The sequence below is a fragment of the Corvus hawaiiensis genome, chromosome 2 (genome assembly GCF_020740725.1).
Source record: "Corvus hawaiiensis isolate bCorHaw1 chromosome 2, bCorHaw1.pri.cur, whole genome shotgun sequence".
NCBI classification, from domain to species: Eukaryota; Metazoa; Chordata; class Aves; order Passeriformes; family Corvidae; genus Corvus; species Corvus hawaiiensis.
In genome coordinates, this window is record NC_063214.1 from 1,786,355 (window position 1) to 1,810,765 (window position 24,411).

Genomic DNA, 24,411 nt, shown 5'->3' on the forward strand with positions numbered 1-24,411 from the left:
GAGTCTTGCTGGTTTTGTTCTCCTTGCTTCCCCCTCCCTCACTGTTTCCACTGGAGTGCGTGTGGTGGGTGTGGAGGCGCTTGGCTCCCTCTCCGGTGAGTGTCCGGGGCTTGTTCGTGCAGTTTTCTTTTCCTGCTGGCAGGAGCCAGGCTTTCAGCAGGGAATGTGTCTGAGGGAAGCTCTGCAGCCCTGTGTGGGACAGGCTCCAGCTGCTGGCACCTTGCAGGGAAGGTGGAACCTGCCCCTTGCAGGGCCAGCTGACACAATGCGTGGTGAGCTCTTCAGGGCTGTGTCTGGAAAGGGAAAACCAGGAGAGGGAGGAATGGTTGTCTGAAGAGGAAGCTGCTTGTCAGGGTGTGCATGCTCAAACCCAGCTCTATTTCCACTTAATTCCTCAGCAAAAACATGCTGGTAGTGGGTAAAGCTTGGTGCAAACTTCTGCTTTGCAGCTTGGTGAGGATGGCAAAGCTGCTGGAGTCTGTGGAGAGGAAAAATACTGTGTAATCTTTTTAATTCTTTGAATATTTTAAAATTCCTTGTTGGTACATGAGTTTTCTTTAGCATCCAGCTGTGCTTTCCTGGGTTATCTTCTCATTCTTCCACTGTTGGCTTTTCCTGGCTTGTCCTCACCTGGGCTGTCTCTGTTGAGCCCTGCTGATGTGGTGTCATCACCCAGACCATACCCCAACATCACAGGACATTCTCTGTCAGACGATCTTCAGACAGCAGAGGCTGAACATGGGGTCTCTTACTCGAACCTCTCCCTTTCCTTCCCACTTCTCCCAGACCTGTTTGGTGCTTTCCTGCATTTATCTTTGGGTTTGTGGCTCAGATTCCCTGCACTTCCCTGTCTTCTGCCAAGATCAACAGCGCTGTCTGGCTCCTGGTGGTGTCTCACCTACCTTAGCTGCTATTTTAGATTTTTTGCTGTTGAACTGCTGGGTTCTTGTGCTGCTCTGAATGTTTCTGGAATGCTGTCCCAAAGAGACTCCACCAGACATACCCTTGGAGAGGTGGAAAGGTTTGACTTTCTCTGCCAGAAACATGATTTCACGCACTTTGGGCTGCTTAACATTTCTCCTTGCTGCTTCTAGAAGCCAAGAGCCTCATTAGACTTAAGGTATGAGAAATTGATGAGTTGTTGCCCATCTCTCCACCAGCTCCCAGAAGATGAAGCTCTTTTTATACTCAGGTTGTCAGAAAGTCTTTGGCAGAGGGGACCTGAAGTGTCCCACGTTTTCCCTCGTGTCCCACCTGTGCTTTGTCTGCTGCTCGGAGTCACTTCAGAACCTGCTTGTGGATTCACCTCGTATTTTCGGATCTGCAGCAGATTTTGGGTTTTCAAAGCTGTGCCAACACCTTGACCTGCAAGGTTTGTGCAGAAAGCAGAGATTGTGTTTAATTATTGCTCTGCCAGAAGTTTACACAGGGTTTTCCGGTGCCCTGTTCCTCTTCTTCCACCCTTTCAAAATTCCAGGCACCCATTCCTGCCTCAGTTCGTGGAAAACATTAAGAAGCTCTGTTGCAGAGGGCGTTAGTCCGTCCTGTGCTTATTTATTTAGGGAGATTAAAGTCTAAGGTTTTCTTTTGTAATCCCTTTGAAGTATTTATCTTTTGAAGTCTGAATTTTCATTAACTGGAAGTGTACAAACCCCAAACTACATGCTGCCCTAGTTTCAAAGCTGTAATTTTTTTTGCAGAAAACATTTAAGAACAATAAACAACAGGTCAGACCCATCGGGGCTCCACGTCAGCCACATCCCAGTTAGGGTGTGTCTATTTGGGTCATCCCTTGCCACTCTGGGGAATCAAAGTGGCTCTGCAGGCTGTCTCCCTGGGCTGGGATGTAGCCATGGATTTTTGGGATCTCAGAGAGACAGTGATGTTCCCCTTCTGAGTGCTCTGCTAGACCAGCACGTGGCCTGTAGACCTTGCTTTCAGTTTTTTAATTTGCTCCCCCCCTCTCTCCCCCCCCAACCCCTCCTTATTTTCTGTCACTGAAGCAGCAGCACTCGGCTTCTAGGACAAGGATGTTGTGCTTTGCTGCCTGAGTTCTCATCCAAAGGATTCCATATATCCATATGCACGTGGCAAGGGATGCTTTGCTGCAGTTTATCTTTTCTGTTTGTTTGCCAGGGGGAAAAAAAAATATGGAAGCTGACTGGAGATTTGATCTATCTGCTGCTTTTATTTGTGCAGGATTATCAGTGTAAAAATGAATGTTTACAGCCTGGAAAAAGTGGGTGGGAGACCTCTGAGCCACCCTAATTTCCAGAGTGGGGAATAACAGTGCGTTGGAGAGAATAAGCCTGCTGGGTCATCACGGGGGTCGTTGCCTGGGCATCCTCCACCCCCAGAATGAATCACCTGAGGCTGTTTTATGGCTTTGGGGTGTCCCATTCCCACCTTGAAATGAAATCTGGGATCTTGCAAGTTGAGCTGCTTTGGGTTTGTGCCAGCAAAACGTGGAAAATGCTGCTCAGTGTGTGTTTGTGTGTGTGTGTGCTTCTCGATTTCCTCCCGTGGGAGTGGCCAGAGCAAACAGCCCTCAGTAACAGCTTGTTATTAAACAGATGGGGATATTGACCCTCTTCCATTTCCATTTTCCAAGTCAGGGAAAATGAAATTGCATTACTTTGCCTTGGAGGAGTTCAGTATGTTAATAAAAAGATGTATATGAAAACCAGTGGAGAGTCCATGAAAATCACAAGAATTTAGATAATTTACATGAATTCAGCCCTGGCTGGGCAATAGAGATTTCTCTTCTAATTGTCTTTTTTTTTTTTTTTTCCCCTTGTGCACAGAGCTGAGAGTTTGCTCTGGAATAGCCCAATTTGTTTAGAAAGTGTTTAAGGAAAATCGGGATTTTCCAGTGTAATTAGGGAAACGACTGACAAGCAGGCTTACAAGCATATCAGTAGGGCTAATTGATTATCAGGGATGTTCTCACCTAATTGGCATAGGAAATTATTTGCTTAACATGGCTTTAAGCATAATTAGATTGATATAAATTTTAGTAGAGACCGAGATGTTGAATTTACAGAGATTCTTGATAAACAGTGATCCCAGGAGTCACCAGCAAGAGGAAAAACATTTCTTTTAATATGGAAATCAGTAGAATCTGTCAAAGCTCTTTTTGAAATGAGTGAACTTAAAAAATTCATCTCAAACACCCCACGAGTCTCTATTTTTTATCTTTATTTACAGTGCAAGTGGGGTGTGTTTCCTTGGGCCTGCATTTTGGGAGGTGGGAGCCTGTGTGCTCAGGGCTTGCTTTGGTTTTGAGTGTCCCACTGCCTCTCCAGATACAGGGGGAGCACATGGTTCTCCCCACAATTTTGCCTCTCTGAAACCACGGGAGCCTCCTTGTGGAAGGCCAAGTTTTTCCATTGGATGGATGTTCCCAGCTGTGCCTTGGCAGATGGAGATGTTGTAGGAGACCACAGGTGTCTTCCACATCTGGAGGGATGGAGTTATTGGGGAAAAATGTGTGTCTGCCTCTTTCCAAGTGCTTGGCTTTGCTCCAATGTCTCCTGAGGCTTCAGGATTCCATGGGTTAGTTTATTCCAGGTGGACCTGGCAGTGCTGAGTTAATGGTTGGACTCCATTATCTTAGAGGGCTTCTCCAGCCTTAATGACTCTGTGATTTCATTATTCACAAGCCTCCATCAAAGCATCCTTGGCTGTGTTTTGGGTTTTCTCTTGGACATGCTGACCCAAGGCATCCTGAGCAAACCGTGGTGGGTGTTCAGAGCTGTCCATGTTGTGGCTGGAAATGCACTAAAGCTGCTTGTCCCTGGGCTGTTAAAAACTACAGAATATCCTGAGCAGGAAGGGCCCCACAGGGATCATCCAGTCCCACCCCAGGCCCTGCACAGACACCCCAACAATCCCACCCTGGGCATCCCTGGCAGCGCTGTCCAAATGCTCCTGGAGCTCTGGCAGCCTCGGGGCCGTGCCCATTCCCTGGGGAGCCTGGCCAGTGCCCGGCACCCTCTGGGGGAAGAGCCTTTCCCTGATACCCAACCTAAACCTGTCCTGCCCCAGCTCCAGCCGTTCCCTGGGTCCTGTCCCTGTCCCAGAGAGCAGAGATCAGAGCCTGCCCCTCCTCTTCCCCTCATGGGGAAGTTGTACCTGCAGTGAGGTCTCCCCTCAGTCTCCTCGAAGGGGGATCAAAGGGGAGGGCTTGGACTGTAGCAAGCCTTGGGAAAGGCTGTTAAACCTGCTCCTCTGGGGCTTCAGCCCCACTGTTTACTCAGTGCACTTGAGGACTTGTGCTGTTGCTCTTCCCTTCACTAAAATGAGGGCACTGAGATGCTTTAGTGATTGGTCTTGATTGCTGCCTTCCCTCTCCACTCCAGGTTTCTGAATATTGCCCGGAGACTACAGGGATGGAGGAGTTAACTCAGAGAGACAAAAATCAAAAATTTTTAGGCCAGATCTCCCCAGAGAGCTTCACTTTTAAATTTGCAACTCCAATTCTCCCTTCTTTCTTTTTCGCCAAAGCTGTTTGGAAAGGAATAATGTGTAACAGATACCTCCACTTCAGTATCTCAGAAGTGCAGTGTGTGCTAATTAGGCATCCTGGAGCCTTTGGAAAACGCTCCCATTGTATTTGCAGATGGAATCTACCCTGCTGCCCCTTTTTGGACAAGCGAGCTGGTTATTCAGCTCTGAGAAGCTCATAGCCATTGGCAGATGATGCATTTTTAAAGTCAAGGTTGAGAATGTGTGGGTTTGTGTTTTCTATTTCTTTTTTTCCCTCCTCCCTCCTGGTGCACGTTGCTGAATTTGAATAATTAATGCCTGTTGTCTTGCTTCCTGTTTTCATTACTGTATGTAATGCTAACCAGCAGTGGGCTGAATCATTCATAGGCTGCTTTCTCCACCTCGACAGCTGGAGATGTCATGGGAACAGTGATTGTGAGGTGCTGCAGACTTTCTAAATCCATTTCTGGAAGCAGGAGCAGTAAGTACTGAGTCCATGCTCTTGGCCAAGCGAGGTTCTCTGGGCAGATGGTATCAGTGTGGTTTCTCTCCCTGCAGCTCCTGTTCCTGCTCAGGTGTCCGTGTGTGTGGAGGGGAGGGTGGGTGCTGCGTTTTGTCCTTTCCCATCTATTTCGGACTTTTATGGATCTGTTTGTGATGCTCATGGAGAAGAGGGAATGGTTTTAGACTTGTTGGTTGTGCCTCATGCAATTACACTGTATTTAGGAAGGGATTATTTAAAACTCATCTTAGATTTTTTTGTCATTGTGCTTTTCCTGAGTTTCTGTGGAGAGCAGCCTGGAATTGTGGGCTCCCACAGTGCCTGCCTTTGCAGTGAGAGGAACCAGGGTGGGAGCTTCACTTGGTGCCTCACAGAGCCTTTTCAGTTGTTTTTTCCCTTGGACACTGCCAGGGATCCAGGGGCAGCCACAGCTTCTCTGGGCACCCTGTGCAAGGGCCTCCCCACCCTCCCAGGGAAGGATTTCTCCCTAACATCAAATCGACACAATTCTTGCAAGTGATCAAATAAAATACCCAGTGGAAGCTTTTGTAGGTGGAGGTGACCTGTCTGCCCTCTTGCCTTGCATGACTAAGGCAGGAAGAGGTGGAAATCAGGAGAGATGCTGTCCTTTGGAAGTTAATTCGTGCAGGATTACTTGAAACAACTGTTGGCTTCTAGGTTTTCAGGGTGGGAATAAGGGGTTTGGCTGGGAAGTTGTTAATAAGCTGTGAATGATTTTTACATCTTGCACAGATGCCGCAGCGTCTTGTGTATCACTCCATGCTTGGAATCTTCAGGGCAGAGAGGATGGTTTTGCCCAAGACCTTTAAGTAGCATCCAGTTTTGTGCATCCTCAGTGTTTCTGTCCCATTGTGATGGGTTTTCTGCATCCGTGGTGGGAAGGCAGAGGGGGGACTCATTTCCTAGGGATGGTCTTGAGGCTGAAGATAGGAGGCAACTTGAGCAGTGACTAATGCTGAGCTTTATAAATAGCAAGAGGAGAGGTGAAATGCGGGCAGGGAGGTGACCTCGACACGAGGCCACAGAGGTGGCACAGCAGAGCTGGGGGGGGCCGTGGTCAGCCCAAAACAGTGTCAGGCTGGCTGTGGCTGTGCCTCTGTCCTGCTTGTCACCCCCGAGGGCATGGGCAGAGCCACGTGGGGAGCTAGGCTGGCCACACACGGATGCGTGAGTGAGTCGTGCCCACCTCGTGTCCTCTGCCAGGGTCAGCGCCTCGAGCAGCACAGAGAGCTTTGCTGGAAGCACAAAGCTGCCCCTGTGTCCGGGGGACAGGAAGGCACAGGGCTGCGGGCTCTGGGGACAGCGGGGTGACACTCTGCTGGGCTTGGAGCCACCCCAGCCTCCTGCCTCCGGGCTGCTGAGTGCTGATTAGAGTCAGGGCAAGGCTGTCCTGGGCTGTCAGCACAGAGCGTGAATGGGCATAGACACGGGCAGGAGCTGGGAGGGTTGAGCTGTCCGTGTCCTTGCTGACATTTCTAGACTCCACCACCGTGTCTGCACTGCCTGCAGCATCCCCTTGTGCATCAGCTGGATTGAAAAATACGGTTAGCCCTGTTTTTGGAGGCTTCCTTCCATGGCATGTGTCAAGGAAAAGCTTTTAGGTGGCTGGCTTATCTCCCTAAGCCCAGCCACGCTTTGCTGATGCCAGCGAGGATGTTGCTACTCAGCTCTCGCAGCTTTTCCCAAGACCTGAGTGCTGGGAATCCCACATGTAAGGAAGTGTTTCCCCTGGAGAGGGGAGGATTTACTGCCCACATACCCTGCACTCAACTCTGCACTCTCGGGAAAGGTGGGCAAGCACTTTGCAAGCTCAGCCGCTGTCAAACTCCACTCCCAGCCCACTGATGATCCACACAGCAGCAGTGTGTGGGGCTGTGGGTGCACACCTGCGCTTCAGGAAGCTGTGGAAAACCTGCGGTGTGGGGTCAGGCACAGCATCCAGCTCTGCACCCCTGTGAGTGCTTGAGAGGTGTATAAAGGGAGAGGGTAATACCTGTATTGTATATTTTGTGTATACACACACTATATTCGATATTCTTGGGGTTGTCCTGTTCTGTCCAGGGCCAAAAGTTTGATCCTTGCTGGATCACTTCTAGCTCAGGATAGTCCATGATTCTATGATGCCCCTTCTGCAGGAGGCATGGAAGTGTTTATTCCTTGTCTGGGACTGTTTTGCAGGCTCCAGAGGATGCTGCAGATGAACTGCTTTAGCCTGGCTGGGTTTCAGCTTTGTGGAGGTCTCCGAATCGATTTTCAGGTTGTTCTTGCAGGGGCTCTGGGTCTTTACACTTCAGTCATTCATAAAAACCCAATCACCTGGGCTGCAGATCGTCGTCCTCCTGCTCTTGTCCTCACGTGGCTTTCCCTACCGATAACTCCTACGAACACATTTGCTTTTGGTGGTGTGGGAGAAGCTGCCCGAGGAAATCAAACTTGCAAACTAATTAAACTTCTTGGTCTTGTTGAGTTACGAGTGGGAGATGTTGGCAGGGCTGGGAATAGATCTGATTCTCATCTCTCCTCTCAGTAGCCAGAGGACACGGTTAATTATGAAATTGTGTGTTAATGTATTGAAATATCGCTCGGGATTTTAATTTCCTTTTTTTGTTGTTTTCTCTCTTTTGCCTCAGGGCGCTCCCAGGAGCTGATGGATTTGTGGTAGCTGGCTCCGGAGGGGCTGGAAGGAGCATGGTTAAACACCAACCCCTGCAGTACTACGAGCCCCAGCTATGTCTGTCCTGTCTGACCGGGATCTACGGCTGCCGCTGGAAACGGTACCAGCGGTCACATGATGACACCACCAAGGTGAGCAGGTGACAGCAGCTGGCTGGCACCTCTTCCCTGGGCTGCTGCGTTGTAGGTCTTCCTTGAAAGTGTTAAATATTTGGGGTTTTTCTTACTTATTGGCTTGGATGTTTGATGAGAGTCATTGACCCCATTGCAGGAGGTCTGAGATGTCCTCCCCACGTGGTTGATGTAGAGATGGGCACAGGGAGGTTGGTCATGGAGCTCCAGGGGATAGAATGTGCCCAAATCTGTCCATATTGTGGTCCTGGGGAACACTTTCCATGTGTTTTTTCTCTCCTTGCTCTGTGTCCTGCTGGTGCTTGCAGCACCCTTGGCTGGATCTGTAGGTCCTGTGTTTCTGCAGCATCTCTGCCTTTGTGGTGTGCCTTTAGTGGGCATGGTGGTATTTGGTCCAAGGGGCGACTTGATGATCTTGGAGGCCTTTTCCAACCTTCATGATTCTGTTCTTGCATGTGAAAATGAGTTTGTAGGTAGGGAACAGGGTGGGCTGTGGCTGCCCCATCCCTGCAAGTGTCCAAGGCCAGGCTGGACAGAGCTCTGAGCAGCCTGGGATAGTGGAAGGTGTCCCTGCCCATGGCAGGGGATGGGACTGGATGGGCTTTAAGGTCCTTTCCAACCTAAACCCTTCTGTGGTTTGATGGAAGGCAACAGAAGGTGAGAGCAAGCTGGGGGTAAATGGAAAAGCTGTTGCAGGTGACTCTTCCCTCCCCTGGATAAACATAGATTGTACGAGCTCTGGCAGAGGGAATCCAGGCAGTGAGGCTCGACTTGCACCTCCTCTCTTGTTCTGGGCTGGGAGATGAGGTCTTGTGATGTGTTGATAGGAGAAGTGTGAAAATATTGCTGTCAAAGCCCCCCCGTTACATCCTCTGGGCAAGGAGTTTGTATCACTCTTCTCTTGTACTCCCGTGTTGCCTGGGATGTTTTTTTAAGTGTGCTGACAAGTTAAATTTTGGGGGTTTTTTTCTTCTTTAAATCTCATTTCATCTGGAAGTGCTCCCTGGAGACCCTCTGGTTGCCTTCTGAATGCTTAATTTTGCTCTGGTATCGCTTGGCTCCTCTGTTCTGTTTTTAAGTCTATAACCAGGGATCTTCTTGGCTCTGGAGTGCTTTTCCTCTTGGAAAAGCAGCTGTGAAGGAGCAAACAGGGCTGTGTGGCAGATCCTGTGCCAGAAATGCTCCTGGTTGTGAATTGCAGCCATTGTTGGTGGTGCAGCTTGGCCAGGAGCTCCCCTGTGAGTTGGAAAGTCACGGCTTGAGTTTGTGCAGCCCAAAACAAATTTCCTTTTGCAGAGTAGGAATGTTGGTGCTGTTTTCACTCTGCTTTCAGCCTGGCCAGCTTGGTCTGGGTGACCACTTTGAGCCAGCAGAACATTACAGTTCTTAGCTAAAAATTTACAGGAAAGTTGCCATGAATTTTTTCAGTGAAATCTGCCTCTGCTTGCGCTACCAAAAAATATCAGTGGCAGCTTTCCAACTCTACTTGGAATTTCCATTGGTTTTTTCCTAGTGCTGGAAAGGAATTAGTTGTGTTTAAAGGTAGCTGATCCAGGCTTAAAAATATGTCCAGTCTGAGCTGCTCTTTTTAAAGTCTGTGTGAGGCCTCAACTTCCACTTTGGTGAAAGAGAGATGGAGACAACAGCAGAAGTAAGAGAAGAAAACCTAAAACGAGCTGCAAGCTGTGCAAAACAGAGAAGCCGTGGCTGCCCCATCCCTGAAAGTGTCCAAGGCCAGGTTGGATGGGGCTTGGAGCACCCTGGGATAGTGGAAGGTGTTGCTGCCCACGGCAGGGGGTGGCCCTGGATGGGCTTTAAGGTCCCTTCCAACCCAAACCACTCTGTGATTTTATTACTTTTTTAAAAAACACTGATCTGTAAAGGACAACAAAGAAAACACCACAACTTAGGAGCCTTTTTACTTGACACAAAGGCAGCGACACAGTGATGAAAACACCTCTTGTATGGCCTCACATGTGACCTTATCCTACCTCAGCCTCTGTAAACCCAGCAGCTGTAGCATCACGCATTTTCCTGAGCATAAAAATGGCCGTGGCACACCAGGGAGGTTCTCAAGTCTTGCAAAAATCCAGAGCTACCCGGAAAGGAAGGAACTGGACGTGCACGAGTTGTTTTCCTACTTTTTAATTCTCAGCAAGCAAGTCCTGCTTTCAAAGAGGAGTTTCTAGTGTAGACCACAGCGTGTTTATCTGCTTTTCTTGTTAAAGCATCAAACTCCCCAGAATGAAAGGCTTTCACCCCAATTTGGGGCATGAACCCAGCCTTGCCTCTGTGATATCTTCAGCTGATGCCTGTGAATGTTTGTTGTCTGAATTGTGCTGCACCTCAACAGCCAGAATTTTAATGATTCCTCTCTTTTTTCCTTCAAACGAATGCACATCAAGCTTTCTACTCCACATTTAAAATTTACATGAGAATGAGAATTTTAATTGGGACACCTGAGTTCTAGTTTTTCTGAGGCAGTTTTCTGGAATTGTCATTACCTCTTGCTTTACTCTGACCTTTGAGAATGGAAGAGTGGGGCTGAAGGCACACAACCCATAGAGTCCAATCTCCTTTTTAAATTTTGAACGTTTGCAAAATTCCTTTTTTCTGTTGTGGGCCCTCAGCTTTAACAGCAAGGCCCCCTCTCACATTTATCTTTTAAGTCTTTAGTGCTTTTTTAAATGAAAGACACATGAAGGAGGAGAAAATAGTCTTGCTGAGATTCAGATCATTATAATCTCTGTAGCTGGGGTGAAGAAGGATTTTCTGATCTAACCACAGCTTGTTCATCACATATTCCACCAAGGATATTATGAAGTCAGTGCATGGAACCATTTTTTTATTGCTTCCAAACCCCTGTTGTTTGTACACGGCAAATATCCCACCTTGGAAATCATCCTGGGTGAGAGAGGGGAAAGAGATTTCCTGCCAAAGGAAATGGCAATGATAATTTTTTATTCTATCCAGTAAAAAGAAGAAGCCACTCTGATTGACTGGCTGGGCTGAGCTATCAAAGCATGGTCTTTCTGTACATCACAAATCTCCTAATCCTCTTCTTAATTGCCAGTTGTCTGAACTGTGAGCATGTGGGAGGGGAGATGAGGGGAAATATCCAATAAAGCCTCTCCCTGCCTTCATCTGCTGCTGCTCATGTAGCTGCAAATGTATAAACGAGATCTCAACCCCTTCCCATGAATTGGGCAGTCCCTGTTAGGATTTATGCCCTTCAAGTGAAATGTGTGTGATTCAAGACAGTCCATTTGGTTAAATGCATCATGTGACCTCCAACTGAGGCTTCTGATGGCTTTTTGGGGTCCTTTTGTGCGAAGATAAATGAGGAGATGTGATCCATCAGCATAATGAATTGCAGAGCTGTGTCTGGGCTGCGTGTATTAATTCACTCTCTGGTGAAATGCTCTTGTAATTCCCGCTTGGCCAGAGCTGTGAAATGACCTGAACAGATGATCTCAGCCACAGGCTTTGGAGCTGGGACTTTGTCAGTGCTAATTCCCAAACGGCCAGAGGTCACTGGTCACAGAAATTGCTTGCTTTGCTGAAATCTGCTATTAGAGGATGGGTTAATTTGCCCTTTTCCATGTGTTTTTCAATTTGTGAGTGTTCCAGACCGTAGGCCTGAGGGCATAGGAGCTTTTGAGGGAAAGAGGCTCTTTCAAGGTTGTTTGATTGGAGGTTGGGCACTGAAGCATTGGATGCTGCACATTGGCCGTGACCAGTGATTCAGAGCTGAGTCCCCATGAATGGATGTGTCCAATCATGTTGGCTTCATGGGCTCAATGCAGGGAAATCCAGTCATTCCATTAAATATCGATGTGTTTTTTCCTTATTGTTCCTGAAGGTGCCCCCCTCACTAGAGGGGGCTGGACCAGATGGCTTTTAAAGGTCCCTTTCAACCCAAACTATTCTGCTTCTATGAATCTGGGTTTTTTTTTTCCCCTTGATGCTTGGAAATGAAAGCAAAACCTGTTTTGGTTTGTTTAGGGTTTTACACATCACTTAAACATCCTTTAAAATTGGCCTTGGAGTCCTTCATTTGACAGGGAGGCTGTGAGGTGGATGCTTATCCAGGGAAGCTGTTTGGGATCCACGTGTCAGCTGAGCCAGGCAGGAATTGCATTTGCTGTGTGTGGTGCCATCAGACCAGACTTTGCCGGGGTGTTACTGGGTCTGACTGGGAATGGCCTTTGTCATTTTGGCCTTCGTGAAGGAGCAAGACCTCTCTTAGACAGGGCAGGGTCCTGTGGAGGACTGGCAAGGAGCAGAGAGTTTTTCCAGCCTCAGGAACTCAGGGATTAACCTGCCAGGAGCTTGCTTCTCTTTGATTTCCACACCCTCACACAGCTCCTAGAAAGGCTGGGATGAACTTGCTTGTTCTGTGTCAAAGAGGTTCCCTATTTCGGCAATGCTGGTTTGAAGGATGGGAAATCCCACGTCCCTGAAACCCCAGTGTTAGTGCCTAATCTTGTGGTGCACCCTAAATATTGTCAGGGTGAGGCTGTTTGATTAATGCTGAATTTCTGGCGTAGTCCTGATGCAGGCAGAATGCCTGTGGGGGAGAGTCTGCAAAACCCATTGACTGTGGGGCCTGGGTTGGGATTATGGGCTCAGACTGGGGGATTAACGTGCCCTGGGATTTATAAAGCTTTAGAGGTGTCAAAGGCTTTTACTGCAGAGCATCTGCAAAATGGGGCTTTGGGCTCTGAACAGCCAGCACTGAACTGAGCTGCCTCTGGAGAAAGGGGGAAGAAGAGGGGACAAGGAGGGATTTTTGGGCCATGGTCCCTTAGAGCCAGCCCTGTGTTTAGCTGGCAGGTCCATCCCTGGGTTTTTCCGGGGATTTCTTTCCCCTGGACTCCTGGGTACAGCAGCACTCCTCCAGTGTCAGGAGAGTGGTGCAGCCGCTCTTGTAAAATCTCAAGTGGTTTGAAGGATGCCAAGTAAACTCCTGGTTTAACCCACATGGCAAAGCCTTTCCAGGCTCTCCCTGTGAGTTCCCTGGACTGGTTTTGACTGGGATACAGTTAATTTTCTGCGCAGCAGCTGCTATGGTGCTAAATTTTGGGGTTTTGACTGTAACAGTGTTACAGCTATTGCTGAAGATTGTTTACACAGCATCAAGGTACAATATTTTCTAAATTCCCTCCAAGAAGGGGAGAAATGAGGTGTTTTTTCTGCTTGTTTTCCTAAACAAGCATTTTTCTTCTCAGCTGTGTAGTTGTCACAGTTAGACTTTTACAATTGAATTATCTAACTCCTTTTCCCAAAGAGGCAGTGGGAACCTGTGAGCTAATTAATCCCAGGGTAATTCATTGTGTCTCTCTTTACTCTGATATTTAGTCCTTTCCCAGGGGTGGAGCCATGAGTGTGAATTTTGAGGAGAGAAAAGGGTAGAAGTGAAATGGCATTAACATCATGGGAGTTTGACTTGTGGGAGTCTTGATGTCAGAAGTTCTCTCTCTGATCTTGACAGAAGAGTGAAAAATTGTGGCCCTTTTCCAGAGGAGACTGGATTCTTCTCACCCAGAGGGAAGTGAGCCATGCCCTTGCTGCCCTTGAGTTGGACTCCAGTGATTTCCTTTACATTTGGGGTTGAATTTGCCAGTCTCCTGCTTCGCCAGCTCTGCTTTTCCAGCCTCTCTCGTGAATTCCCAGGTGTCCTGGAATAGATCCAAGGACGGTTGGGCGGTGACAGAGCAGAAAATGCTGGAGAGCAGCTTCGCAGTGTGTCCTTACTGGGTGGCTGGATGCGCTGGGGGAGTGCAGGCGCCAGTGGAAAAGGCTTTTTTTGGTCCTTTCTTTTTTTTCCCTATCCAAATAGAAGGTATTTTTTCCTGTCTTTCAAAAAAGCACTTTGTGGAAGTGCCTCAAGGATGCTTGTGGGTCCAAAATGACCGCGAAAATTACCTAGATAAGAAGGAAACCTGGCCCCAGTGGGAGTAAATGAATGACATGGAGGGGATAGGAGGGGAGCAGGATTAGCTTGTGGTGATGAGCCTTGAGAAGGGTGTGCAGAGGAAGAGGTGGAAGTTAGGAATAGTCTGGGAGTAAATCACAAACTGGTTTGTGTTGGGAAGGACCTTAAAGATCACCTAATTCCACCCCCTGCCAGGGGCAGGGACACCATCCACCATCCCAGGCTGCTCCAAGCTCCATCCAGGCTGGCCTTGGACACTGCCAGGGATCCAGGGGCAGCCACAGCTGCTCTGGGCACCCTGTGCCAGGGCCTCCCCACCCTCCCAGGGAACAATTCCTTCCGAATATCCCATCCATCCCTGCCCTCTTTCAGTTTAAAGCCATCCTCCTCTGTGCTGTTATTCCAGGCCCTTGTCAAATGCCCCTCTCTGAAATCATGGTCAGCAGGGAAGAACTTGGAAATACGTGAAGGTGTGGCTTTCCTGGAACTCATCACAAGGCATTTCAGTCATCTGCCAGTCTGTTGTTTTGGAGAGGACTCTGCTGCCTGTGGGGTCTGGGTGGGGATCCAAAGTGCTTGGGTTCCAGGAATGCTTGTGGTTTTTGAATTGGGAACCTTTGTGCTGCTGGCATGTCTTATTAACAAAATTGATTAGCAAAGCTGAAAAATATACTGACTCTTCTTTGTTGGCTGTGAAGCTGATTGGTGATTTTAATCTGTATTTGCTGTCTCGTGAGTCCTTCTGGGAAAGGGAACTTGGATTTAGGGGTGTTTGGTTGCAGATTTAAGCTTTTTCTCCAGGTTGTTTCCAGAAGAGCTATGGCCAAGCTCCAAAGTGTGGTTTCAAGGATATAACAGCAGCTGGAGATGTGCTTGTCCATGGCTGGAGGTTTTAATTGCTTTTTGGTTGTTATTCTTTGTACTCATCTCAACCTTGAAAATTATTCTAACTTTTTTTTTTTCTTTTTAACCTTTGTGCCACGTCTGCAGTGAGGTGTTAAGAGAGAGAGAAGCTCATGAACTGCCCTGGGCCCATCATTTCCACCTGATGTGCAGTTCTGAGCCTTTATTTGGCAGATACTTATTTGCAGGTGATGTCAGCAAGCACTTGAGAGTCAATTGCCTTCAGTGAAATCAGATGAGGCCCTTTTCCAGGGAGAACTATGGAACAAAAAATGAAACAACTGAGCTTGCAGCCTGTGACCCTTAGAAACTGAATCAGCTTCCTCGTGAACTCTCCTGGAGATGGTTGTAAAGTCAAGGTTGACTTTTGGGTGACCAACAAGTAAAGTTTGGGTGGGTGGTAAATCACTTTGCATGTGCCAAAGATGGCCTTGGGTCCCAGGAGAGCAGCTCTTACCTCCCTGCCCATCAGTTGGGTGTCTGAGGCTGCTGGGCAGGGACCAGGCTGTGACAGCTCTTGATCTGAGGGGGATGTGAACAGCAGGAGGCTGGTGACTTTAACATCCCCTTTATGCAAAAGTGTCGTAGCTGGGCTAAAATTCCCAAAATGATTTAAAACTCAGCCTTTTCAGTGGGATGAAATTAGCTGGATGCTTAGCAGAGGTAGAGGGGGGAGACCCAGCTCCTCTTCTCATCCCTTTTGGCAGGAACCAACCCTTCCCTTGATTGTAATCACAGAATGGTTTGGGTGGGAAGAGACCTTAAAGATGATGTAATTCCAACCTCCCACTATCCCAGGCTGCTCCAAGCCCCGTCCAGGCTGGCCTTGGACACTGCCAGAGATCCAGGGGCAGCCACAGCTTCTCTGGGCACCCTGTGCCAGGGCCTGCCCACCCTCCCAGGGAACAGTTCCTTCCCACTATCCCATCTAATAATGCTTGGGGGAGAGGTGGATGTTTTTGGTGCTGGTGACGTGTCGGCTCTTCCGCTGCCCCAGACTGCTCCTTTCACCACAAAGCTCTTTGGTTCTTGCTCACTGCTGTCCCTTCACGTGTGACGTTTTTTGACGTGACTTCTTGTGGCCTTTCTGGAAAAATGAACCTGGTTCCTGTAATTCAGAACTCGCTGTGGTGCCTTACTGGAGGCTTTGCTTACCACGCCTGCTTTGTCACCACTCAAACCAACCCACATCCTGAGCAAACCGGCCCTCTGTGACTGCGCCTCCTTGTCTGGGTGTTTTCCTTCCCCAAAAGGCTCAAGAGCATCAAGTTGTATCAGAAGTGGGGGTGGAACTTTTAGCTGAGCAGTATCTGGAAAGAGTTTCACTGCTTTTTTTTCCCTCGAGGTTGATGCAGAATTACTCTGTATGTGTTTGCAGGATTTAGTAGCTGTGTGCTGAAGTCTGACCAAACTATTTTGCTGCTCTTGTCTGCAGCCAGAAGCGAGGCATAAACACCACAAGGCAAAGAGGAACCTATGATGGGCCAGTGTCTGTCATGTGCTGGGCTTGCAATATCCATGTTCTTGTGTGATGAGCCAACTCCAGCATTTAAATTACTCCCAGGATGGCTGATTGTTTATTTTCTTTCCCCAGCACTTCACCCTTGAGATTTAAAAAACAGTAATGAATAAATAAGCCAAGCTTCTGCCTCCTCTCCAGAGGGATGCTGGCTTTGGACACCCAGCCACTGCTGGGCCTTGTTGGTTTCCCTCTGGCAGTGCACCGAACGCATTTAGAACTCTCTTAGGGAAAAACAGGTGAATGCCTTCCATATGTCAAGTATTAGAGAAATGCACGATTTCTGTGACTTGCACAAAGCATCCCCTTGTCTGGCAGATACAGGAACAAGTGCACCCTTGTTTCTGGGAAGCGAAGCCCTAACCTCCTGCTGGTAAATCTGACATGTCCACTGTTTCAGACAGCCTCTGTTCATGTCCGCTGCGCCTCTGGAGGCTGGGCAAGACCCTGATTTTATCAATTTTCCCCTTGAAAGAGAGGCACTTCAGTTTTTCCTTGCTCTAATTCTTTTTTTTATTCTAGGCCTTCAGGTCACTGGGTTGCCACCAAAGCTGGGGCAGAAAGCCTTTGGCACATTAGCCCATTCAGTGGCTTTTGTTACCAGATGTGTCTCTGCCCTCTGGACCATCCTGTGGGATAAATAAGTCTGTGTATTGATGGGGCAGCGTTTTGTGGAGCAAAATGTGAGCACTGAGGATTTGCCAGCTGGGTCAGACTCGAGGTCGTCCTGCCTGACATCCTGTCTGTGCCTGGGCACAGTGATGGGGCTGGGGAGGAGCAGGAGATCAGCCTGCTGGGCTCTGGGCTCCTTCCTTCCCCCTCCTGCCTTTGTGCAAGCAAGGGTTGAATAAAGATTGGATGTTGGGAAGGAACACCTTCCTGTGAGGGTGGGCAGGCCCTGGCACGGGGTGCCCAGAGCAGCTGTGGCTGCCCCTGGATCCCTGGCAGTGTCCAAGGCCAGGTTGGACATTGGGGCTTGGAGCAGCCTGGGACAGTGGAAGGTGTCTCTGCCCATGGCAGGGGTGGCATTGGATGGGCTTTAAGGTCTGTTCCAACCCAAAACATCCTGGGATTTTGTGGAAGAGGAGAGTGGAAAACTTAAGATACAGCCTAGGGAAGAGGAAGGGAGGATGAAGGGCAAGGAAATAAAGCAGTCCAGTAGTTGGATCCAATCTGATCCAATATTTGTCTGTTCTTCTTGATTTTAGCTATCTGATGTCCATCAGCTCACCTGAAGAGTGAGTGGAGAAACCTTTCCAGTTTAATAGATAAAATCTGACAAGTATCTTAATTGGAAAAAATGATGTTTTCTAGGGAGATTGCTTTGGGTGGTCACATGGACTTCTTAGAGAGATAAAAAGGCATTGCAGCTATTCCTGAGCACACTCCCTCTGAGAAACAGAGAACTGGAGATGGTCCCAGGGACCTCCTTCTATATATTGTATTTTCATATACTTCTTATTTTGGGATATTGTTCAGCTGCTCTGAGCCTTTTGTAGGACTCAGACAGAGCTTACCTGTTTGGGAGTCGAAATTAATTCAGGATCATCACCTTTTGGCTGTATTTTTGCTGGATTTCTGCTGTTGTTGCTTAAAGATTTTCTGTTTGTTGGTTGCTTTTGTTTATTTTGTGATGAACTTGCCCCAGCTGGTTGGGATTTTGGGTCTGGTAGCTGAGTAGTTGCCTGACAGCAGAAACACAGTAGGGGCGACATGAGCAGTGTCTGCCAGCCTGGGTCATCTTTGTAATGCTTGGCATGAAAAACAACCCAGGGCACCATTTATCCTCCACCAAACAGGTGAGCTGGGGAACCGGGCTCCTCTGAGAGCAAAAATTCCTTCAAAAGTCACTGAGTTATTCCTCTTCTGTTTAATCCTGTTGCTGAGTCTGAAACACAACTTCAAGTCTTTAAAGCTTCCAGCCAACCTGGGAAATTGTGATTGTTTTTTTCCTTCCCATTTTCCTTCCCTGCTCTGTGTTTCACTGGCTGTTCCTGCTGGGTTTACTTCCATCACCTCTGGCACCGGTTCCTCGCCAGGAGCCTGTCACTGTTTCCACAATATTTATAAATCTGTGAAAAGTTTGGGTTGGTTTTTTTTGCATATGTAGGAGCCCTCAAGCAGAGATCTGGGAAGAATTTTATATATTCAGTTGTTTAAGGTAGAACTTTATATTATTCTTATTTCAGGATAAGTAAAAAAATTGCTTTTCTTGCTTTCTTTGAGTTGGACAGTTTATGATTGTGGAATGTGAGAATTCATTGGAAAGAAGAGTGAAGTTACAGTTAATTTTCACCAGCAGCTGTTGAAAACTGGGGGTGCTGCTGCTTCAAACTTTATTATTGGTCTTGTGATGGGAGGATTTGGGGATGGGGCCAGTCTGCCCTGTGCAAGGATATTAAACCAAATGGGAGGTGGCTTGGTGTATTGTATAAAAGGAAACTGAGAAAATCAAATAAAAATAATCCTTCTGCTCAGCCTGGCCTGAAATGGCAGCCAAAAAATTTAAAGCAACCTCTGCTTTTATTTTGGCATCTTAGCACCAGTTTCACTGGGGTGAGCCCACAAAGCTGAACAGAGGAATGGGTAGTAAATTAATTTCTTTGGGATTGAAGAAAAATTTTACTCAGAGTTGTCTTTTAAATAGTTACTCAGCTGGAGTGAGCCTCTTGTAATGCTTAAGGGTTTTAATTGTCTTCAGTGGGAATAACTAATGAAGAGATGGATGTGAGTGTGGTATTTGCTTTCACAAGCTTCAGATTTGCAAGAGTTCTTAATTGCAAAGCAATACCTAAAGGGGGATTCAAGAGTGCTGGAGAAGGATGTGGGACAAGGGATGGAGGGACTGGCTTCCCACTGCCAGAGGGGAGGGATGGATGGGATATTAGGAAGGAATTGTTCCCTGTGAAGGTGGGGAGGCCCTGGCACAGGGTGCCCAGATTAGAAATTAGGATTAGAAATTCTGAAACTGCTATAGGAACCAATCAATCACCTATAAAAAGGTCGGTCCTGCTCAGAGGCCACTTGGAATATTATCCAGAGCCTGGATATGAAGGCAAACCAGCTAAAACTGCAGAGAAGACCCCTGTAAAACCTCCAGGTTAGCTGTGATTCCTGGTGGCATCAGCCCCAGTGCCACACGCCTCACCTCCAAACCAACAGGCAGCACCACTGGGAAATGCTTGAGCACATTCCCAGGTTCCAGGGAGAAGGATGATCCCAGGGATTCAGAATTCATCACTGGTGACACCAGCAAGGTCTCTTCAATCCCAATCCATTCTGTGGTTCTGTAAAATGCTAATCTCAAGGTGTTTGGGGTTTTTTTCTTTGTATTTTCCCCCTCATGTCCTTTCCTGTTTCAGTCTCAGAGCAGCCCAAACGGACCTGAACTGGGGGAACTGGCAGAAGAAGGAACTGGGAGCTGTTTTCTGGCCCTGGCTCTGTTGTGCATCTTTGCAGAAGCCCCTTCCTAAGTGGGGGATGTGCAGTCAGGGCACTCAGTCTCACTTCCGTCTAGAACAGAGCTGGTTCAGTGGGGTCAGAGGAACTAATGAGGGGTGTTTCCCTTGGGATTCTGTCCCAGCCCTCCATCCTCGGAGATAAATGTGTGCTGGGAAAAGGGCGTTGTAATTCAGCAGTGTGACATGCCAGCCTGGAGGCCTCTTGATAGCATCGTCATTCAGGCAGGCAGAGTGCTTTGCCTTTCCTCTCCCCACTTCTGGAATGTGGGCAGAGCTGATGCAATGGATTTGTTGCCATTTCAACCCCCCAAGCTCTGATTTGGGTGTAGGATAATGCTCTTAACAACCCACACACTGAACTGTCACCACTTCTTGGGTGATGCAAACCCAAATGTTTGCATTTGGTGGTTCCTTTCAAGCCAAGTTCCTTATTCAGGTTTCTGTGTGGGTTTGGGATTTGCCAATGTGTGCTGCTTTTTGTAATATCTGGTATTCCTCTGGGCTTTTTCTTTTTAATTGTACTCAAAGCCCTGAATGATGGATATGATGAGATGAACTAAATGTAGGCTTGGGGTCTGGCCCACACCTCACCTGTCTTTGCCTTCAAAGGTGTCAGTGTTTCTTCGTCACGTCAATGAAGTGGAAATAGACATTTTCAGTTCCCTTCCAGGGCCTAAAGGGGCTCCAAAAGAGCTGGAGAGGGACTTGGGACAAGGGATGGAGGGACGGGACACAGGGAACGGCTTCCCATTGCCAGAGGGCAGGGATGGATGGGATACTGGGCAGGAATTGTTCCCTGGGAGGGTGGGGAGGCCCTGGCACAGGGTGCCCAGAGCAGCTGTGGCTGCCCCTGGATCCCTGGCAGTGTCCAAGGCCAGGTTGGACACTGGGGCTTGGAGCAGCCTGGGAGAGTGGAAGGTGTCCCTGCTCATTGCTGAGGAGGTTGGACTGGATGAGCTTTAGAAGGTCCCCTACAACTCAAACTATTGTATGTTTCCATGATTCTCACTCATTTTTCTAGAAAATCTTGCAAAATTCAGGAAAACACTTTTTTCTGCTCTGGAAAACAAGGCTTTCCTGGGCTGAATGTGTTCCTCCAAAGCAGATCCGTGTGAGAGCTTTAAAGCAGCTGCAGCTGGGGAAAAGTGACGGAGAGGTGACCCAGGCCTCACAGACTTGTCAGGATGTTTTAAGGTATTAAATCAACTGGTAACTGCTGCTGAACAATTATATTTTGCAGCAGGGTTAAAGTTGAGCAGTTCTTTGCCCTCTCTGTCTGGCTGTGATTCATGAGTTGATACGCTGCCTGTGCTCCCAAATTGTTTTCCTTATCAATTACCACTTGTTCTCCAGCCTGTCATTTCACGGAAGCTGGCCCCAGTGGCATCCCAAGGGAACGCATTTGCCTCTGAGGCTGCCAGCAGTGATGGATGGGCTCACCTCGAGTCAGGTGCTGCCTAGAAATGCTCCTGTCGCTCCTTTCAGAATGATGCTGGGCAGGCACATCAAACCCGATGGATGGGGCAGTCTGTTACTGCAGGGATGGGGTTTGCAGCAGCTCCTGGTGGAGGCTGCAGGGAATTTCTGGTTGCTTTTCTGGACCCTTTTTGGGCTTGTTTCTCTGCTGTGCACGAGATGCTCTTGCATCTGTTTTATTCTCAAATCTTGCACCCCCTTATTATTGAGGGCTTGTAAAGCACTGCAGGACAGCTTTGGAGATGAAGACTTGTCTTCCTCTCCTCCTTTCTGACTTATCTCCAAATGGGAATTGTCATCTTCCCCCTAAGATGCTGCTCTTACCTGTGCCTTGTAAATGGATCCCAGCGCCAACCTGGATACTGCGCCCCAGGGAGAATCTGGGAAGCATCTGCTGGTGCTGGCACATTAAGTGGTTTATGAGCACTAAAACAGCTTTATGAGAAGCCAGCACTTAGCTTCTTATTAGTCCAGTGCCTCTGTGGCTTGAAAACAAATTAAATTTGAGATTTTCAACACTTGCAACCAATGTTTAAAGCTATTAGAGGGGTAAAAAGCTGAAATGGCCTCCATTATAATTTCACCGCTGATTGAAGGGTTTTTCAGAGGTGGCAATAATGACTTTTTAAAGCAACTTCTGGACTTGCCTTCTTCAGAAGCCTTCAGTGAAGCTTGGGGGGTGGGGTGAATGTGGTCGGTGAGAAAGTTCTCCCATCGCTGGTACTGAAATGCTCTGTGAGGTGAGGGGACAGTGCCTTTGAAGCCTCCAGGGTGTTTGAAGTCAGGAAAAGAAACTCTCCAGTTTTTCCACGTCTGCATTGCTTCCACCAGCATGGGCTTGTTCAACAGCTAATCTTGCCCTGAGTGAACTCTTTTCTTCCTTTTTTCCCCCATTTCTTGGCAGTACAATGATTCATGTCGCTTTGTGGTTTTTATTTAATTGGTGTTCACCTCCTTCCCTCTCTTTTTAACCTATTCTGGTTTTCTTCCTCTTTCTGTGATCTCCTTTTTTTTTTTTTAATTTGCTTGAAAGGAGAGAAATACCCAAAATCTCTTTCCTAAGAGCTGCAGTAACACCAGACTGACTGCTCAAAGGCAACCCCTTTTAACTCAGGTATCTCATTTGCACCAGAGCTGGCTGAGGACAAGGAGTTCTTGTCCTCTTGTTCCTGATGATGCTGATTTAAAGACAACACAGGACTAAGAAAGAGATTTTATTTTGCCCTGCTCTGAGAGCTGTAAAGAAAAGATCTGGGTGATCAGAAACAGGCAGAGTGTGTTCCTTCTGCTATTCATGCTTTTCTTTTTTTTTTTTTTTTTTTCTATTTTACTTTTTCAGAACTGACCTGCTCAGAGGCTGCTGGGTGTTAAAATTGGGTGGGAACTCCTGGTGGAGAACAGAAAACTAAAATTTCAGATATCATTGTTTCCTCTGGACATGTTTTGTCCTCCTTGGAGCAGGTTAAAGTTTGTGGATGCCTTCAGAATCAGGAGATGCATTAAATGCCACCCAGTTACCTCTGGAAAGTCATTTTCCAGGTGGAAAATTGATATTTTCTGAATCACAGTGCCTTTTTAATGGAGGTCTTGATCTTGGCAGGCTCCACCTTCTACAAACACCTCAAAAGATGACCAGGAAGGAATTAGTAAGGGGAGAAAAAACAAATATGTGGACATACTTTGGGGAAAAATCATTCAATTCATGCACTCCAAAGTTTTTGGACTCTTGCCTTGCTTGTGGGGTTGGGATGAAATGCTTTTTGCATTGATGAAAAAGAGGCTTTGAGCTTAATAATTCATGTATGGACATCTTGAGCTTTGTTTAAACACTTTTGTCTGTCATCACAGTGCTGGCTTGAAATAGGATTAGGGTTTGTTTTCCTTGGCTTCCCGAAATTTTGCTTAAGGAGGACTTTAGCTCCATTATTAAGCCGTGTTTACTATGTAGGAACACTGACACTGGTGAGGAAAGCTGGGGAAATAAGTAATGTGCTCCTGGTGTGCTTGGCTGCTGCTTTTTGGTTGTTAGAACTTTCTACAGCGGATTTGCTTTCATATCATTTGGTGGGAGGAGGGTGATTTAAATATGAATTTAATTATTTCCAGTGGTAGGAAAGGAGTCCTCTGTAGCTGTGTGCTGTCACTTCTGCCTGCAAAATTGCAGCTATTTATCCTCCTCGAGGTCCTGCTGCAGTCAAATTCCAGATGTCAGAGTTTGCTGGGGTTTAAAAATGATTTTAATTTTCTCAGAGGTTTGGAGAGGGTGTCAGGATTGATTTGCTGTCTGCAAATAGAGGCTTTGGTTTTGTGGCTTCTGAGCATGAAAGACAAACTCAGGGTCACTGTTGGTCTCTTCAGAGGCTTTGTGAATATTGAAAACCAACTTATCCAGATCAGTCTCCTCCTGGAAACACTGCTTTTCAGGTAGGGATGATGAGAAGGCTGGTGGGCAAAATGGAATGGGTTGGCTTATCCTGATGCAATTGCTTGTGTCTGTAGCAAGTGCAGGACCCTGTAGTGGCCTCAACCTGAGCAGGAAATATTTTTAATTGTTTTCAGGGCTCACAAAGAGTATTGTGCCTTTTACAGGCAGCGAGATGGCAGTAACAATTCCAGATTTAACCTCGTTTCCCTGTTTTCTGAACTGCAGGATAGGGGCAAAAAGAAAATACAGATGCTTAGATGTTGTGTGAAGTTGTTGACTGTAATGATTCCTCTGGAGAAGCTTTGTGGTGGTGATTTTTAGGGAAAATCCCAGTGTTTTACTGGCAGGTTGGTTCTCCCTGGCTTCACTCTGTGTCCAGGGATGTTCAATCCAGTGGTTTCCAGTTGTTACTTACTGGCTGCTCCCTGAGCCTTGATGAGACCTGTTGATTCCTGTGGCCTCCCTGTGACTTTCCCTCTGGAGCATCTGATGATGGTTCACCTTTGGGAAAGGTTGAGGGGTTTTCTTTGAATATGTTACACTAAAAATGAACATTGAAGAGTGCAAGGCTAGAAGAGCAGGTACCCAAGGTGGTGGGGACTGGATCGACTGAATTCCTGGTAGGGCTCGGAAAGGGTGGAGAGCTGGCTGAGTTATGGACTAAACAAGCCCTAAATCTCTGCCCAGTGTCTGCCACGTGTCCAAACACTGCTGTGTCCTCAGGGGACAAAGGAACCTGTGTCAGCTCCACAGGATGACTGGAGATTTTCCCATCTGGGCTTCAGTAAAGCTTCCCACAGCATTTCCCAAGAGAAACTGGCTGCTCATGGCTTGTTTAGTGGGTCAAAAACCGGCTGGGCCCAGAGAGCAGAG

At 47.6% G+C, this 24,411-nt stretch overlaps 1 protein-coding gene across 3 annotated transcripts in view; it reads left to right on the forward strand.

The window, feature by feature from the left end:
* The window catches only part of GDPD5 (glycerophosphodiester phosphodiesterase domain containing 5), a 106,329-nt gene that overhangs the window by 36,819 nt on the left and 45,099 nt on the right, over positions 1-24,411 (forward strand). For 2 of the 3 annotated variants that reach the window (XM_048293791.1, XM_048293789.1), the window contains exon 2: positions 7,642-7,816. In XM_048293791.1, coding sequence (XP_048149748.1) covers positions 7,700-7,816 — 117 coding nt within the window. In that variant the 5' untranslated portion in view covers positions 7,642-7,699. Of the gene's footprint in view, positions 1-4,891; positions 4,970-7,641; positions 7,817-24,411 lie in introns of those variants that run through there. The other variant, XM_048293790.1, reaches the window with a different exon arrangement.